General features: G+C 54.1%; 1 protein-coding gene across 1 annotated transcript; it reads left to right on the top strand.

Moving 5' to 3' along the window:
* The first annotated feature begins 3517 nt into the window (after nucleotides 1-3517).
* PAOX (polyamine oxidase) lies at nucleotides 3518-17873 on the top strand. Its single transcript, XM_032766640.2, has 7 exons — nucleotides 3518-3760; nucleotides 4993-5482; nucleotides 6650-6849; nucleotides 12913-13168; nucleotides 15439-15551; nucleotides 16281-16438; nucleotides 17407-17873. Exons 1-7 carry the CDS (start codon nucleotides 3598-3600, stop codon nucleotides 17554-17556), a joined length of 1530 nt encoding a protein of 509 aa, XP_032622531.1. The 5' UTR covers nucleotides 3518-3597; the 3' UTR covers nucleotides 17557-17873.
* Nucleotides 17874-18865: the final 992 nt, after the last annotated feature.

Raw genomic sequence — 18865 nt, 5'->3', positions numbered from 1 at the left:
AGCCAGGACTCCGCAAGTGGAACTGGGAGCAGAGGCCTGGGCTTGGGACTGGCAGCCGGGACCCCGCACTGGGGGCCAGAAGCAGAGCCCCAGGCATGGGGCTGCGAGCCTGCATGCAGGGCCAGGAGCAGAGCCCCTTGTAAAACCTGGGGGTGCTGGAGCACACCCCCCCCGCACCCATAATTCCCGCACTTATGTTTTCAAAGAAACAAAAAATTTGAGGGGGAGGTTCTTTCAAAATGTTGTTATTTTTCAACAATTGCAATGAACATTTTTGACTCAAACAGAAAATGCACATTTGGTTTTTCATTTTGGGGGGTTTTTTTTCCCTGTTTTTTTTTTTTGGAGGGGAGGGGGATATTTGCCAGAGAGGAGGAGAATGACTCAAAACCTGGCAAAGAATTGATGATTTGGGCCTTGGTTCATTTCACCAAAAATTCCAGGAAAAAAACCAAACAAAACCCAACATTTTTCATATTGTTCCTGCACTTAGGAAAGAAGAATCCCATGCAATGCTACAGGCTGGGGACTGACTGGCTAAGCAGCAGTTCTGCAGAAAATGGATTACAGTGGACGAGAAGCTGGATATGAGTCAGCAGTGTGCCCTTGTTGCCAAGAAGGCCAATGGCATATCGAGCTGTATTAGTAGGAGCATCGCCATCAGATCGAGAGAAGTGATTATTCCTCTCTCTTCTGCACTGGTGAGGCCACGCCTGGAGCACTGCATCCAGTTTTGGTTCCCCCACTACAGAAGGGATGTGGACAAATTGGAAAACGAGTCCAGCAAGGCAAACGAAAAATTATTAAAGGGCTGCCCGACGATGCATTCGATCAGTTACAAAGGGAAGGCTGAGAGAACTGGGTTATTATAGTCTGCAGAAGAGAAGACGTGAAGGGAAATCTTGATAGCAGCCTTTGACTACAGAAGGGGGTTTTAACAGAGGATGGAAGCTCGGGCGTTCTCAGTTGGTGGCAGATGCAGAACAAGGAGTAATGGTCTGAAATCTGCAGTGGGGGGGTTAGTGGATATGGGAAACACTATTTCACTGGAGGTGTTGAAGCACTGGGGGTTACCTAGGGAGGTGGTGGAATCTCCATCTTTAGAGATTTTTAAGGCCCAGCTTGACAAAGCCCTGGCTGGGATGATTTAGTTGGGGTTGGTCCTGCTTTGAGCAGGGGGTTGGACTAGATGACCTCCTGAGGTCTCTTCCAAGCCTAAGCTTCTATGATTCTATGAATGGTGGCTTGGTTGCCCTGTATCCCAATGCCTGGAGCAATGGTTAAAGCCTGCGGCATCGTTTCTGGCCTGGAGCTGAGGATGCTGCCCCTGAGCGGAGGAATCTGGAACAGCTGCCCTGGCGAGCTCCCACACAGCATTGGCCAAGCCTAGTCTGATACAGCCCAGCCAGGACCTTCGCCCTAGCACTTAGCATGCCGGCTGTTGGCAGGGTGTCTGTCTGGTAGTGTGTATGCTGCTGCTCTGTGCTCTCCAATCAGCTGCTCAACAGGGAGAGGTTGGGCCCTCTGCTCCCTGCTGAACCACTGATTGGTGGCCAGCTGGCAGTAGTCTCCATGCAGCTGTGACACTTCAGCCTGGGTGGCTGGGGATTACCTGGGCTCCCTCGGGCCTTGGCCTGAAGGAACGTGCTGGCGGATAACAGAAGAGGGGCATGAATGAGGAGAGGCAGGTTAGGGGCATTGTCCTGCCAACCACAGTTTACAAAAGACAAGCCAAGGTGGTAGGGCATCAGCAGGTGCGAGGGTGCCCGTGGGCTGGGCTGGTGCCCCCCAATGCAGGCAGCTGTCCCAGCCCAGCCTTTCAGGATTGCTTTTTGCCTTCTTCGTTTGAAGCCTTGCTGTTCTTGGGGAAGGGGGCAGTCAGTCATCCCACTGAGGACAGGCCAAGAGGAAGCACAGACTGCAAGCAGACCTCATGGGAGGCCCAGACTACAGCCAGCTGCGACTGCTGGGCAGGTGGGAGCTGCCTGTGAAATTGAAAATGTGTGGGACCACACAGAATCCCCGGCTGTGTGCCATCTGGGTGTGTTTGTGCCCCACAACCAGCCTGTCTAAACCCTGATGGGCAGACTGACTGCATGCTGGCGACTAGTCTGTGCCAGCCGGGAGGACAATTCACCCCTGTTCTTTAGGGGTGAGATTGTCCAGGGAGGAGCTGTTCCTGCTGACATAAAGTGTTGTGTGACCAGCGAGGCAAGGGTGTATCTAGCTGCATGGCTATTGTGCCTTTGTTGTTTGTGCACTGCAGAGCCTAGGCCCATTCTGGACAGACTGTGACACACACTCTATGCTCTCCCTTAGATGGACTTGACATTGGTTCTTTCTTGCTCATTCTCTTGGTCTGAGCTAAAGTCTGGTCCCAGTAAAGGGCTGTGGCTGCTGCTGTGTGTGGAATCGCTCCCTGGGGAGCAGGCTGCGGGCTCCAGGTCTGACACGGCCAGGGCACCATGCGTGCCCCGGCTGAGTTCTCTCTAGCCAGTGCTGGGTGAGGGTAATGGCTCTGCCCCCGCCTTGGGCTCCCCACCCTCATCCTCTGGCTGTCCCGACCCAGGCGGATTGGGGAGGGCAGGAGGCGGTGAAGGGGCAGATCGGGGCGGGCTGGAGAAGACAGGAGATGGTGAAGGGGCGGATTGGGGTGCACAGGAGGAGGCAGGAAGCAGTGAAGGGGCGGATCGGGGCGGGCAGGAGGTGGTGAAGGGGCGGATCGGTGTGGGCAGGGGTCGGAGAAGAGGCAGATCAAAGCAGGCTGGAGGACACAAGAGGTGGCAAAGGGGCGAATCTGGGTGGGCAGGAGGAGGTGGATTGGGGTGGGCAGGAGGCGGCAAAGGGGCGGATCAGGGTGAGCAGGAGGCAGCAAAGGGGCGGGGCGGGGCAGGCTGGAGGGGGCGGATCAGGGCAGGCAGGAGGCGGCGAAGGGGTGGATCAGGGTGGAGAAGGGGTGGATCCGGGTGGGCTGGAGGGGGCAGGGGGTGGAGAAGGGGGGATTGGGATGGCAGGAGGTGGTGAAGGGGCAGATCCGGGCAGGCTGGAGGGGGCAGGAGGCGGCAAAGAGGCAGGCAGGAGGGGTCAGGGGGCGGATCGGGGAGGGCTAGAAGAGGCGGTGAAGGGGCAGATCCGGGCGGGCTGGAGGAGGCAGGGAGCAGATCGGGGCGGGCTGGAGGCGGCGAAGGGGCAGATCCGGGCAGGCTGGATGGGGCAGGGGGCGGTGAAGGGGTGGATCCGGGGCAGGGGGCAGATTGGGGGGCAGGGGGTGGTGAAGGGCGGCAAAGGGGCGGGCTGAGGGGCAGAGACGGGAAGGGTGGATACGGGGCGGGCAGAAGGGGACAGGCGGGTGAAGGGAGATCGGGGGGGAGGAGGTCAGAGAAGGGCTGCGATGGGGTGGACTGGAGGAGGCAGGAGTGGCAAAGGGGAGATCTGCCAGGCTGCATGGAGCAGGGGCGGTGAAGGGCGGATCGGGTGAGGGGGCGGGATCGGGCGGGCAGGAGGACGGTGAGGGGGGATCGGACGGGCGGAGAGGTGGCTTCCAGGAGGCGGCGGGGCGCGGCGGGGCGGGCGCTGCTGAGCTCAGCGCGTTGCGGGATGGAGGCCGCCGCCGAGGCCCGACCCCGGGTGCTGGTGGTGGGCGCGGGGCTCGCCGGGCTCGGCGCTGCGCAGCGGCTCTCCAGCTCCCGAGCCTTCCCCAACCTGCGTCTGCTGGAGTCCACGGGCCGGGCCGGGGGCCGCGTCTACTCCCAGCGATTCGGTACCGGCCGGGCCCCGCGGGGAGCTGGGCCCCGACCCCGCCGGGCTGGGGCAGTGTCCGGCGGCTGTGCCGGGGTGCAGCGTCCCTGGGGCAAGGATTGGGGAGCTGGGCCAGGCTGGGTGTGTCTGTACCAGGCTCTGGGGCAGTGCCCTTGTGGCGTACAGCTGCCTCTTGCCCTGCACCTGTCCCAGCCCCTCTCATTGGGTGGTGGATCATGACTAGTGAGACCAACCACTCTGGGGGCTTCTTAACCCTCCCGCGTGAGGGCCCAAATTGGTGTCCACCTGTTAGAGACCAGAATGAGACCTATTGTGGGGCCGGGGAGTTGTGCCAGGCGGGGGTGGGGTGTGGCATCCCTGGAGCTGGGGAGCTGTGCCAGGCAGGGTAGGTGTGTGCCAGGCTTGGAGGTGGCATCCCTGGGGCTGGGGAGCTGTGCCAGGCAAGGTGGGTCTGTGTCAGGCTCTGGGGTGGGGGGTTGGGAAGCTGTGCCGGGGTGGGGGCAGCAGGCTGTGTATATGCATGCCAGGTTGGGGGGCAACAGGCTGGGTGGGTCTGTGTCAGGCTGGCGGGGATGGGGAGGGCAGTGTCCCTGGGGCAGGAATTGGGCAGTTGTGCCGGACTGGGGGAGAGCTGTGTGTGTGTGTGTGCGTGCGCCAGGCTCTGGGACAGTGTCCCTGTGGCATACAGCTTCTTCTTGCTCTGCATCCCAGCATCTGTCATTGGTGGGTGAGGGGATTCACCCTGGGGCTCTTTGAAACCCATCTCTGCCTTTGAGTGGTCTGTGGGTGAATTATCATGACTAGTGAGAGCAACCACTCTGAGGGCTTCTTAACCCTTCCACATGAGGACCCAAGCTGGTGTCTACCTGTTAGAGACCAGGATGAGACCTATTGTGGGATTGGGGAGCTGTGCCAGGCTGGGGGGCATCAGGCTGGGTGTGTCTGTGCCAGGCTGGAGGAGGGCAGTGTCCCTGGGGCTGGGGGAGCTGTGCCAGGCTGGGTGTGTCTGTGCCAGGCTCTGGGGCAGGGGGTTAGGGAGTTGTGCCAGGCTGGGGGCAGCAGGCTGTGTGTGTGTGTGCGTGTGCCAGGTTGGCGGGCAACAGGCTGTCTGGGTCTCTGCCAGGCTCTGAGGTGGCGTCCCTGGGGAAGGAGGGTGGGGAGCTGTGCCAGGCTGGGGGCAGCAGGCTGGGTGAGTCTGTGCCAGTGCTGTGTAATGTTTTCCCTGCCTCCTAGGGAGTGAAGTGGTGGAGATAGGTGCACACTGGATCCATGGACCCTCCAAGGAGAACCCTGTCTTCCAGCTGGCATCTGACTATGGGCTGCTGGACGAGGAAGCCATGTCTGAGGAGAACCAGAAGATCGAGGTGGGGGGCCACCCCCTCCTGCCCGCGGTGTTCTACTCCAACACGGGGCGAGTCCTGAGCCCAGAGCTGGTGGAGGGGGTGAGGAACCTGTTCTCCACCCTGCTGGACCAGACGCGTGAGTTCCTGCACATGCCACAGGTCTCTGTGCCCAGTGTGGGCGAGTATCTGCGGAAGGAGATTGCCCAGCAGGTGAAGGAGTGGACGGATGACGACGAAACCAAGTGGCTGAAGCTGGCCATCCTCAACACGTACTTCAAACTGGAGTGCTGCGTGAGTGGGACCCACAGCATGGATCACGTGGCGCTGGGGCCCTTTGGGGAGTACGCCATGCTCCCCGGCCTGGACTGCACCTTCCCTGGGTGAGTGGGGCAAGCTGGGGCTGGCTGTGCTTTCTCAGCACTTGCAGGCTTTGAGAGCAACCTGGCGCAGAGTCTGCCCATCCTAAGTAGAGTCCCACAGAGTGGGAGAGCCCAGCTCCCCCTTCCAGGCTTTACAAACAGCCCAGCCTCCGCTTTTAAAAATGGCCCTGCAGAGCAAAGGACTGACTCTTAGCCCTCTGCCCGCAGCGCAGGGAGCCTGCAGTCCCAGCTGGCCCCCCAAGCCTGGAGCTGGCAAGGGGAAGGTGAGCTGGGCTTTCTCCCGTGGACGGCAGTGGGAAAGGCTCTTGCAGGTGTTGCACCGGGCCCAGTATTACAGGGGCTGCGTCCCTTGTTTAGGAGGAGCTGAGAGCTCTTTTCTGAGCCAGAGGGTGACTTAAAACGGGGAATGCAGGCAGGGGAGTGTTTCCATAGGGCTGTGTCCACGGACAGCTGGGAGCACGGCCTTGGCTGCTCAGGAAGCAGCGACCTTGTTGCAATGTTGTTTGTGCCGCTGTCCCAGCAGGAGTGGCCTCTGGTGTGTCCAGGGCGGGCTGGTGTTACCCTGCGCTGCCAGATGCTTGGCTTGTCCCCTATGTCTGTGCAAAACGGTAATAACACTGCCGGCTCACTGGGTAGCAGGGTGCAGAGCCCAATATGTCAGCCTTGGGGGCAGGGGTCCTTGTGGTGGTGCCATTTTGGGGAACACTGGCCGTAAAAAGAGGCCCCCCCAGACCCCTAGAAAGTTGTGGAAATGCTCATGCATTGTGTCTCCCACTGGCATGCCTGTGCCTGTCTGTGTGTCTGTCTTCCCCACTCCTCTTCTTCCCTCTCCGGGTATTTCTCTCGTCTGCCCTGCACAGAGGGAGCCAAGCACTCATTCAGTTGCCCATGTGCTGGGGCACCCCAGTAGTCCAGGGCAGCTCCAGCAGCAAGGAAGGCTGTGAGGGGGTGTCAGGCTCCTAGGGAGCAGAGAGGGGATGATTTAAAGCCCACTCTGCTGCCCCTCTCTCCTAAACCTGGTCTGGGGCACTGAGGCTGCTCTGGGCCTTTCCGTGTGGGGAGGCAGCTGAACTTGCGTGTGGGTCTGTCTGAGCTTGAGGAGGAGGCCATTGGCCCCCAGTGAGCCCCAGGCTGACGTGCTGGCGCTGCGCGCTTCCTCTCCCGCAGCGGCTATGGAGGCCTGCCGGATTGCATGCTGACCTCACTGCCCAAGGAGAGCGTGCTGTTCCACAAGCCAGTGATGGTGGTTCGCTGGGGCGGCTCCTACCGGGAGGAGAGCCAAGAGGGGCGGACGTTCCCGGTCCAGGTGGAGTGTGAGGACGGCGAGAGGTTCTTGGCAGATCACGTCATCATCACAGTGCCTCTAGGTGAACCGCCTCGCGCCCCCCTTGCTCCCAAGCTTTTCGCTCCCATCTGTTCCCGCCATGGCTTCTCTCTGGTGAACCAGATGCTGCCCCATGGGTGGGCTTGGCCAGGCCCTGCCCTGCCTGGGCTCACTGGCTTGTCTTCTGCCCACGGGAAGGGCAGCTCTGCCCTGATGCCCCAGCTGTGGCATTGTCTCTCCTTCCAAACTGAGCCCTGATGAAACCTCATTGCGGGGTGTTTTGCCAGGGAGGAAGGAGCTCTGATAATAACCCAGCCTTCCCTCCCCCACCAAGGGGCTCTGTGCAAGAGAAACCAAATTGAACTGCATTGTAAAACGAACACAAGCTGGCAGACCCCGTTCCCCTCGCTCAGCTGTCCCCTGGGCTGCGCTTTGCTAGATCTACTGGCCCCAGAGAGTCTCAGGGCAGAGAAGACCCAAACCTCCAGTGTCCAAACCCAGGAGGAGAAAGCCCCTTGGGTGGTATCTCTGTACTTTCCGAAGAAGCTGAGGGGCCCATGTCCAGCTGAACAGAGAGCACAGGCTGGGCAGTACCAGAGGGCATTCCATCACTCACGCCCAGAGGGAGTGGCAGGATAAATGGGGGCAGCCCTTGTGCACACTGAGGGAAAAGCCTTCTAGCCAGTCAGACTTGAGAGGCTTCCCATGGGGAGGGCTGGCTGGGAAGGGCACGCAGATCCCTGCCCTGATGCTGGGTGAACCCGATCAGTAATCCCCCAGCTGGTTCCCGCAGGGGGCAGATGTGAGAACTCCCCCACCCCAGAGACCCAGTGTGCAGGGCCCCTTTGGGCAGAGACGTGGCTGCATGTCTCACCAAGGGCCCTGAAGACAGCCTCGCTTTTGGAGGCCCCTTGATGGATTGTCCATCTTGGCCCACGGGTTCCTACCATCCAGGCCTACGCCTTGCCGGATGATCGCAGACACCAGCAGTGGGTTGCAGTGGCCGCAGCAATGTGACAATGAGGTGCCCGCGGACCCAGCACTTGGGCACATGTTGTGCCTCCTGCTTCAGCACCAGGGTGGATTTGATTTAAATCAAATCACTAGTCAGGGAGATTCGATTTTAATCATGGATTTCTACATAAAAGTGCATTCTTGTTGGTTGTTACCAACCTGAAGATGCCGCATGTTCAGACATGTTCCTTTCATCATCTTCACCGCAGCTTCTTCCTGAGAAGGAACACTTCTCGTGATGTTGCTTCATTTGGGAAACCAGGCCTTGCATTTCTTTGTTGCACTGTTTGCCTTTTGCACACGTCTGTCTTACTTACAGGTAGAGGAACTTCATTAAAATATTCCCAAACTGGGTCTCTTTTATGGCCTGCTGCCATTATAGGTTTTTCCCTTCTAGTGAGAGAATGGTATGGTAGATCTCAGATCAATGAAGGCTACACTCAGAAAGACCTCAAGACTTCTGGAATATGCTGCTCAAACGTTTCACTTTTGTTTCTGCTGCCTGTCCCTCCCTTCTCACATTTATCTCCAGACTTCTTCTCCTTGTCCAGATCTATTCAGCCCCCAACAATCTTCTTCTTCACTGAACTTTCTGAAACTTTTTTCACTTTTAGAGAGAGATAAGGGATTGACTCTGTGTACACAAATTTGCAGAGGGACAATAGCTTTGAGGTCTGTTATTTCTCACTTCTATATATTTATTAAAAACATTTTTGCTCTTAACAAGCACTTTATCTCTGGAGACACATCCTCAGTTTGAGAACTGCAAAACTAAGCATCTCTGATGGTATCTTCTAGACCGAGCACTGAGTCCCATTGGGTAGATAGAAAGATTAACCTAATTAATCGATACAGAAGCCCCTGGAACCACATAAGATTGGGTCCCTAATCCATGAACTATTGGAGCTCATTTACAAAACTTTTCTTAAACATTACATGAATATACTGTCTCATACTATAGAATTAGAATTTATAATCCCTATTCCATGATGAGATATCTTTGATCAATAACGTATCTTAATTAAAACTAATCTTTAGATTTTTTTCCTCAAAAAGCATTTTATCAAAAAAATCTGATTTAAATTTAAAAAAATCAGATTTTTTTTGTTTTTTTGTTTTGTTTTTTGAAATCATTGATTTGTATCCACCCTGTTCAGCACCCACCAAATATGTGACTCTGGGCTGTGCCAGCCACGCCCGCCCTTGCCAGCTCCGTCCTGCTGTAGCAGGGGCACTGACAGCTGGGCAGTGCAGGATGGAGTTCTCCCAGCTAACAGCCCACGACCGGAACTGACTCCCAGGAGCAATTGGGTGGGTGTGGAACTTGGCCAGGTCCCTCTGCCCTGACCTGGTCTCCCTGCAGCAACTGCACGCTCAGGCTGTGGATGAGGCCGAGACCATGGTGCTGGGTGGCATCCATGCCACGCTCAATTATTCAGAGGCCTGGGTGCTTAATGACGAAGGACTGTGGGCTATCACAGCTATGCATCCAGAGCAGAGAAGTGGCCCTGGCCACTTCAAACAATGCTTGTGTCTTTTATAAAGAGCCAAGACTTGGAGGGTGCTGGGATAGCTGGTAAGGCTGCCAGGAGGCACGTATGGGTCAGTCTGCTCTCTGTAGCAGAGACCAAGGCGAGGGGCTAGCTGCCCTTCTGCAGTGTATCTCAGCGTGCCAATGCCCAAGTGAGGTGGAGCCCATCCAACGGGCTGGGAGGCAGCTCTGCGAAGGGCACCTTGCGGGGCAGGATCGCTGGCTGTAGCTGCTGCAGCAGTGCCAGGGACAGCAGCAGTTTAACTTCCTCTGACCAAGCCCAGGAATTGACCCTGCTGCCATGCTGGGTATAATCTCAGTGGGGACAGATGCCTGTCAGCCAGGATGTGCCAGCTCGCCACATACGAGGGGAACAGAAACCCCAGGAAGCTTGGGAAGGTCAGGGGACAGAGCGCATGCCGCTCAGCAAGGGAGCAGGGATGCCCAAAGGAGGGGGCAAGTGGAGCAATTTGCCCCAGGCCCTGCAGGGGCCCCCAGAAGAATATAGTGTTCTATAGTATTGCAACTTTTTTTAATGGAAGGGGCCCCCAAATTGCTTTGCCCCAGACCCCTGAATCCTCTGGGTGGCCCTGCAAGGGGGAGACACAATGAGCTGTCAGCCCTGCTGAGCAGCCCTTGGCAAGATGCGGAGCAGCTGCGTGAGAGCTGAGGGGACCCGCCGAGGAAGAGAGAGGGTGATAGCTCTGTTTGCAGCTCTGGGAGGAGGCTGGGACGTTTGGGTCCTGCCCGCTCTGGCAGGGCCTCCAGACAGTGTCTCCTAGCCAGTTAAGGAGAAGGCCGTGGTACTCGGAGCTGTTTAAAAATTCTGTTTGTCTCCTGTTTCAGCCCAGCACTGAAGAAGGAAGCTCTTCACACCCCATCTGAGTGTGTGAAAGGCTGAGAATGCCCCATCCACATCTCAGCTAGCCAAGGAGTGCTCTCCCAAACAGGACATCCCTGCTATCTCTGCAGCAAAGAACCGGTCCCTTTAAAGCTCTTTCGGCCTCTGCCTATCCTACAGGAGCAAAACATGACCCAAGCCCATTGTCTTCCCGGTGGTAGAGCCCTGGATGGATGGCTTCCTGCCCCGCCCCCAGCCAAGCAGGGGCAGGGCTAACTGCAGTCAGTCTGGGGGTTAAATCTAGCCTGTCCGGCAAGGTCCCGCTCTCTCCCCCGAGTCAGATCCCTTCTTTAGCATTCAGGAGGCAGCAAACACTTTTCGTCGTTGTTTGGTTCTTGAAAAGAATTCATCCAGGAGACTTGCAATGTCCAATCAGAGGTAGAGTTCTTGTGAATGTGCAGAAATGCCAAGTGATTTAGATGTTCTTGGCCCATTGTCATTCGCAAATAATTTTTCAGTCTGCACAGGAAACGGAATGATCGCTCAGCGGTGCAGGTTGTAGTTAGAATTGCATAGCACAATTTCAGGAGAATTGTAACTTTGGACAAAAACGTCACTCAAGCCTTCATTTTGTTTCAGAAATTGCTTCACTTCGCTCACCAAATGAAGCTGGCAATTCCTCGATCTGCAAATATCACTCAACATTTCTACATGAAGAGAGAGCCTCTCTGTGTTAATGTCTCCATGGACAGCGTCACTTATTGGGACACTGTCCTGTTTTGAGCCATTTATTGCATCAGTTATATGCTTCTCCAATTTTACTGGGAATGTAAAGCTTTCTGTTGAAAACCTCTGTTCAATAACAACTTTGCAAGCATCAATGATCCTGACATATGTTTCATGAAAATATGTTTGGGGTCACTGAAAGTGTGAGGAAAGCTTCCTTGGTCGAGCCATCTTGGTGGCTTGTGTTTTCTCAGGAACGTAGGATCAAGTAAATAAAGATTTCTTGCCTTACCTACCGTTGTTTCCCAGAAGTGATTGTATAATGAGTCGGTGCGCATCCCACTCAACACCTCGTGCAACACGTTCTTCATAACGCTTGCCAGTGACACGTTTGGGCTTTGAATTTGTGCATTAACTTTTTCTACAGAACCCATGGATTTCAGAAGAACTGTTAGTGTAAGGTACATTGAAAAAGATTAAAGTCGCTTCAAGAATCCACTGCATTTTGAGCCCAATTCATCTGAAGAGTGACTAAATTCATCCAGGCAGTTCATCATGTCCTCTTAGTTGTTGAGCAGTGATTTAATGCTGCTGATTCTTAGTGCCCATCTTGTTGGGCACAGTGGTCTTAAAGAAGGCTCCCCGTCACTCTGAAACTCTCTGAATGCTGTCATATGCTTTGATGACTCCCTGTGGGCATTGATGAGATCTTTCACCATTGAAAACATATCACAACATTCTGGAATATTATGCAGGGCATCCTGCGTGGCAAGGTTAAGGGAATGTGCAGCACAGTGCATAAATTCCACTCTTGGCTCTCGATCCTTTACTCTGGCTTGGACCCCACTAAATTTAGTGGACACATGACTGGCTCATCCATTACAATGGCGTAAAACTTAGAAGCCTTTATCTTTTGCACAATTTTTCTTAGCACCATCACTGCCATTGTTTCGATTATTTCGTTAAAAACCTCATGTGACAGTCACTGTCTCAGTTCCTCTGAATCTTACTGCATAGCAACAAGGGCTGCGTCAAATTTGAATCACTCTCATTATGTCTACGTAATGCTATGCCTTGTTGAGCTAGGTACTGAACGCTGTTAAAAATGTTGTATAGTGCATTCCTAGCTGATTGTGGTTCTTCTCTGTAACTGGCTGACATCGGTGCAGAAAGATTTACCTGCGATTGCAGAGCAGCATACTTCATTACCGCTTCCTTGTGACAGGAGGATTTTTTGTGTGATGTAAAACCACACAATGCGTATCTCCAGTCTTGGAATCCAGATTAAATGTCGATTCGGCCTTCATAGAAAATATAAAGATCTTCTTTTCAGAACAGTTTTTTGCAGACTGATCAGAAAGCGCCACAAGTTTATATGGGCCACTTTAGAAGTGGAAAGTCAGAAGCAGCACTTGCCTGCTTCAATACATTATATTTTGTTGTGCGCTTATACAACCAATTATATACTTTAAAGAGTATAAAATAATCGAGTATTGTGCTAAACATGATCATACCCCAAACTGACCACCAAATTGAAGTTGCGTGTTTTTCCCCTCAGGCACTCAAACAGTGTACAGATGCCTTTCAAATGAAGCCGGATTAGGGCCATGTTTGTAAGAGATGCAGCGGTGCAGAGTGGGTGAATTCACGACACGGACTTTCAACCTTCTGCTTAGACAATGATGAAAATGATGTGGGTCTCCATCACAGTCCCACATCATTGTGTATGCAGACTGTTGGAAGACTGTGCATTGCAAAAGCACCTTGATAATTTAGCCTGTTTTTCATGACACAGGGTAGCGCTACCTTAAAAAATAAGGTTAAGCGTGCCCTTCAAGTTGATGCTTAGTGGACAATTGTGAACAGACCTATTGTTCATATCAAAATGTATGTACAATATAAGCTCAAACATTGGTGGAGCCTGGCCCACATTCCTGAACAGTGGTGGAGCATGAGTGCCACAGGCCTATATAACTCACCACCTATGTTCGTAGGGTTCCTTAAAGAGCATCATGAGACCTTTATCGACCCTCCATTGCCACCCCGGAAAGCAGACGCCATTAGACAGCTCGGCTTCGGGACGAACAACAAGATCTTCCTGGAGTTTGAGCAGCCATTTTGGCCACCGGACTGCCAGCTGATTGAGGTTGTCTGGGAGGACGAGTCTCCTCTGGTTGAGGCTGGGACCGACCTGCAGGCCAGCTGGTTCAGAAAACTTATCGTCTTCTTGGTCCTCCAGCCACCGGAACGGTATGTGGGGGCCTGAGTTGAGGCATGGTAACTGGCTTCTGGGGGTGCTCTGGGTTAGAACAGATGGTACAGTTCAGCTCACGAGAGTGCCACACACCAGTCCCACAGTTCTCTGTCATTCAGGGACTGGTTCATGGAATTGTTGTGGGCTTTTCTCATTGGAGCCATCCGCAAACTCTACCCACTCAGCCCTTTGAGAACTGTCAGTACCCAGTGTGACAAATTTCCTCCTCTACCTTGGTGGGTCCTGCGCTTATTGGTCGATTTGCTCACCTCAGTGATCTTCCCCACAGTCTGGGTCAACTTCTCCTGTGTCTGATCAGGAGTTGGGAGGTTTGGGGGGAACCCGGGCCCACTCTCTACTCCAGGTTCCAGCCCAGGGCCGTGTGGATTGCAGCTGTCTATAGTGCCTCCTGTAACAGTTGCATGACAGCTACACCTCCCTGGGCTACTTCCCCATGGCCTCTTCCAAACACCTTCTTTATCCTTACCACAGGACCTTCCTCCTGGTGTCTGATAACGCTTGTACTCCTTAGTCCTCTGGCAGCACAGCCTCTCACTCTCAGCTCCGTGTGCCTCTTGCTCCCAGCTCCTCACACGCACTTCCTCTCCTCTGGCTCCTCCCTCTCTGACTGGAGTGAGCTCCTTTTTTAAACCCGGGTTTCAGAGTAGCAGCCGTGTTAGTCTGTATCTGCAAAAAGAACAGGAGTACTTGTGGCACCTAGAGACTAACAAATTTATTTCAGCATAAGCTTTCGTGAGCTACAGCCCACTTCTTCGGATGCATAGATGGAACACACAGACAGGAGATATTTATACATACAGGAACATGAAAATGTGGAAGTATGCATACCAAACAGGAAAGTCTAATCACATGAGATGGCTATCATCAGCAAGAGAAAAAAAAACTTTTGAAATGATAATTGAGTGGCCCATAGAAGGTTGTGAGGAACTTAACATAGGGAATAGATTCATGAGTGTATGACCCCATCCACCTTCTCTCACCCCCGCCCAGTCTCTGTTATAAACCTAAGTTAATTGTATCTAATTTGCATATTAATTTGAGTTCAGCAGTCTCTTTTTGGAGTCTGTTTTTGAAGTATTTTTGTTGCAGAAGTGCCCCCTTCAAGTCTGTCACTGAGTGGTTAGAGAGGTTGAAGTCTTCTCCCACTGATTTTTGAATGTTCTGATTCCTGATGTCGGATTTGTGTCCATTTATTCTTTTGCGTAGAGACTGTCCGGTTTGGCCAACATATATGGCAGAGGGGCATTGCTGGCACATGATGGTATATATCACGTTGGTAGATGTGCATGTAAGCTCACGAAAGCTGATGCTGAAATAAATTTGTTAGTCTCTAAGGTGCCACAAGTACTCCTGTTCTTTTTAAACTAGGTGCCCTGATTAGCCTGCCTTGATTGGCTACAGCTGTTCTAATCAGCCTGTCTGCCTTAATTGATTCTAGGAGGTTCCTGATTACTTTAATGCAGCCCCTGCTCTAGTCATTCAGGGAACAGAAAACTACTCATCCAGTGACCAGTATATTTGCCCTCTACCAGACTCCTGTACACCACTGGTTTGGGTTTGTCACACCAGCTAAGTGGACAGGATGCCAGAGAATACAGAGCAATTAATGTTACTGACCGGGCCTTGCAGAATTGATTTGTCCACTCCAGTTTATGTAAAACCCTTGGTTCTTGTCCTTGTAGCAGCATAGAGAATTTTCTGAGAGTGGGCCAGATGTAACTAGTTCAGTGTTGCCCTCCTGAGTTTGCCATCAGGCAGCTCCAGTGCTGCTCGGAGCTCTGCCAAGCAGCCGCAGAGTGCAACTGTGACCCTAAGAGCCCCTAACACCCACTGGCATAGGTTACGCTGTCTCCCATCAGACCTTCCAACTCACTCCACCCACCCCTCCATTGTCATGGTATTTATCCAAAGGGTTCTGTCACCCCTGAAAGCGTGAAACCAGATTTCTTGCCACCCTGAGTCTGCCCTGCTCCCAGCAAAGTCCTGGCCCACAGCTATTTCCTAACTCTACTAGTGACTCACCACACCTGGGAGTTTTGGGCCACAGCACCAGCCAGCTGTGCCTCAGTTTCCCTGCTGGCTGAAGTGCCAGCCTGCAGGTTTCCTAACATTGCCAGATTCCCAGCAGCCATCTTTGCTTTCAGCGGAGTTGTGGCCCCCAGCTGTTTACCTAGTTGTACCAGGGTCCCCCCGTGCCTAGCAGATCTTTTCTCTGGAATGAAGCTGCTCACCTGTCTTTTCTTAGGTATGGGCACGTCCTCTGTGGCTTTATTGCTGGGAAGGAATCTGAGTACATGGAGACCCTCAGTGACGCTGCAGTTCTTAGGGCCTTAACTGATGTCATCCATAAACTAACAGGTAACCCCCCCTACTGGCCCACATGTGAACTCTTCAGTTCATTGGCCTGAGCTTTCAAAGGGACTAGTGATGTTGGGGCCTCGCTGCCTGGGGTCTCAGTTTGACTTCCCTTAAAGGGACCTGCTTTTCAGCAAGTGCTGAGCACCCTCCCTCTGGAAATCAGGCCTCTCCCTGGTGCCTCCAGCTGAGGCCCCCAAAAGCACTAGCCCCTTTTGAAAATGGAGGTCATGAACCAGAAGCCAAGGGCTCCACGCCGTCGGAGTCCCACCGTAGGAAGTGAGCCACCCACCATGCAAGGGAGAGCTCGCCTGGGGTGACAGCAGCTGTTGAGATTCCAACTTTGCTGCGTTAGTTGAAGAGCAAAGCCCTGCATTGCTTTGCAGAGCTGACTGTGGAGACAGGTGCCTATAGGATGTGGAATAGTGAGCTGGGCTCTTCAGCCATGCCCTGGTATGTAAATGATGCATAAGCAGGTGGCATTATCCCCCTCCTCGTCTGTTAGCACAGCTCCTGCATGCTGGGTAGGATCCCAAATTACCCCTTCCTGCATGGCCCCTTATTGTTCACTTTGAAGCCCTGTTATAATCCTGAACTGGTTACTAGGGTGAGTTGCAGACCAGCTCTGCATGTCTGTGCAGAGTTCTAGCACCTGATGCCCTATGAATGCTGCTTGTGCTCTGAGATGCCGGGCCCCTTGCCGGGTGTTCAGCTGCTGTGTTTGTGGTTCAGGGAACCCTCACCTCGCCCCGCCGAAGAAGGTGATGCGATCTCAGTGGCACAGCGCTCCCTACACCAGGGGCTCCTACAGTTACGTGGCTGTCGGCAGTTCAGGAGATGACATTGATGCACTGGCTCAACCCCTTCCCGAGGACGCAGCTGACCCCCGGGTAATGGCTTTGCTTTCACACCTGGGTACGGTAGCAAAGGAGTGCAGTGTTCCATCTGCATGGCCTGTGGGGTGAACAACCTCAGTTGCCGTTGGGGGTTGGAGATGGGAATTAGCTGCCTTTGTTTGGTTGTGACGGTCCTGTCTGGTGTCTGTCTTCTCCCCACCATCTCTCCCTGCTCCCTCTAGTCTGACTGTCAGGACCCAGCTGGTGCATTGTCCCCCTCCGCTGGGGGATGGAGTGTTTCTCCCCAGTTGGCTGGCATAGCACGGGGCATTGAAACAGGCTTCGCCGCCATGGGGAAATCTTCCCCCTTGCACTAGTGCAGCCGGAGGTCTGGCAGGGCTAACGAGGGGATGGACGACACACCAGATGCTGGCATTTGTCAACTCTGAGCAGGGCTAGATGTACTGATGGCAAAAATGCCGAATCCTTGGCTGCAGCACAGCACCAAAATGACAGCTACAGCATTGGCGCATGTGCCAAGGGAAATGGGGAGGGCAGCTTGGCATTGAAATACCCAGGGAAGCCACTGCTTAACAAAACCCCATTCATCAAGAGCTAAACTAGAAGGATGTGGGATCTGGGCTTCCCCCAGCCATAATGAAGCTACATTAGGCTTGGCCTGGGCATGGGCGTATTACAGCAAAGCCCTTATGAATGGCTCAACAAAATGCCCTAGGCACCGTGGCCCTGGGCAGGTCACTGGGACGTTTGCTGTCCTCAGCGTGGGAAGTTCCATGGGAGGTGTGGTGTACGTAGTGCAGTGCATGCACAAAGCTGCGGCTGCAGTGGGGACCGCCCTGGTAGTCCCACTCCCTGGTTCTGTGTACGTCACACATCCTATGGGAAGCTGGACGATTATCCCAGAAAGGGGCATGCACCCGCCTTTCCACATGAGTCCAAGAACAGTGTGATTAACCCTGCAAGTGCTGTGCTCATGCCTGCTTCTGCTCTTCCCATTGCAGCTGCTGCAGGTTCTCTTTGCTGGAGAAGCCACGCATCGGACTTTCTACTCCACTACGCATGGTGCCCTTCTGTCGGGCTGGCGGGAGGCCGACCGTCTGCTCAGCTTGTATGACACATCTGAATCCCACCAGCACAAGCCTCGGCTCTGATGCTGCTTGCTCGCTTCTCCCTGCTGCTGGGATGCGGTGGCTTCTGGTTTCCAGCTCATTCCTCAACCTCTGTTTCCTTCTGTCCCTTGCCATTGCCAAGGGAAAGGGCTTAGTTTGTCTCTAGCTGGCGTGCCCACTCTCTGTGGCTTGTCTCTCTGATCTCCCTGCGATTGAACTAGAGGCAGGGTGGCTGTAGACTTGAACCCAGCACTGGGAGCTGCAGCACCCACATGGACGAGGGGGACTGGGGAATTGAATGCCACCTAACTATGCAATGGAGTGCTGTCAGTGGTAACAAGTAAATCTCTATCGTTAGGGCTTTGCGGTTGCAGCTTGTCTTCTCTGCCTGCTCCTGAGAGGAACATGGTAGCCAGGGTGCTCCTGAGCCAGGTGGTGTAAACATGTGATCCATGAGCTGGGTTCAAAGCCCTGAACACTCCTGAGACAGGCGGTGTAAATGTGTGACCTACAAGCCCTGCTGAAAGCAATGGGCCAGTCCCATTCTCTCTAGTGGGACATTCCCATCGCTAGGGTGGGAAGTTGGCCCATGGAAGGGCTGTGTGAAAACTGCTGGCTGAATTTCCCCCGTTGTCTTCTCCGGGGCAAAAAAGTGTGGATCCTTGCCTCGCTTAGGGGGAGTGTCAGTGTCCCAAAGGCCTGGTGGCCCTGTTTTCAGTATGGCCTTGCGCCCAAGATGTGGGGAGAATAGAGCTGAATGCTATGCTCCTCAGCCTGCCCCACAGACACCAGCAGCAAGTCCAGGTAATACAGCCAAGGGAAACCTAGGGGCAGCCACGTCTCCTGAGCCACAGTGCGAGTTCTCCCTTATCTAGGAGTTCATTCACCCTGTCTCTGTGACTCTGCAGACAGGAGGAAGAGGAGCACTTGGCTCTTGTTGCTGGTGCCTAAAGGCCTGAAAAGTGCTGCTCCTGCTCAAAGCAGAGCAGCTCCTGGGGCCTGAGCATCCCCCTCCCCTTGCCAGCAGAAGACACTGGCACGTCCTGGAGTGTGAAAGCACAGTCTGGCCTCAGCTGGTCTGCTCCCTGGAAAAGACTGAACTTCCTCTGAACTCAGCTGGACTTGTTATCCACTCAACCTGCCCTGATTTAAGCCACATACTAGCCACAGGCCATGGAGATGAGCTGCGGGAGCCAAGACAACAGCAGCTGAGGCTGTGGGGTACTCAGGCAGTGCTGCAAGGGTGGGAATGGCAGGACTAGTGATTTTGCCAAAGTTATGGAGTGAAGGGTGGAGTTAGCAGGGGCAGACATGCAGCAGTGGGTGGAGACTTCTCACCCTGGAGAGCTGC

This window comes from Chelonoidis abingdonii, chromosome 16, assembly GCF_003597395.2.
Source record: "Chelonoidis abingdonii isolate Lonesome George chromosome 16, CheloAbing_2.0, whole genome shotgun sequence".
NCBI lineage: Eukaryota > Metazoa > Chordata > Testudines > Testudinidae > Chelonoidis > Chelonoidis abingdonii.
Note: the sequence above shows the minus strand (reverse complement) of the source record. Positions and strands in the feature narration are given on the sequence as shown.

Excerpts from the sequence above, each read along its gene's own strand:
- PAOX (XM_032766640.2), top strand. The coding sequence starts at position 3,598 with ATGGAGGCCGCCGCCGAGGCCCGACCCCGGGTGCTGGTGGTGGGCGCG. Across the intron at positions 5,483-6,649 it reads CTGGACTGCACCTTCCCTGG|CGGCTATGGAGGCCTGCCGG; the intron begins GTGAGTGGGGCA and ends CCTCTCCCGCAG. Across the intron at positions 13,169-15,438 it reads GTCCTCCAGCCACCGGAACG|GTATGGGCACGTCCTCTGTG; the intron begins GTATGTGGGGGC and ends GTCTTTTCTTAG.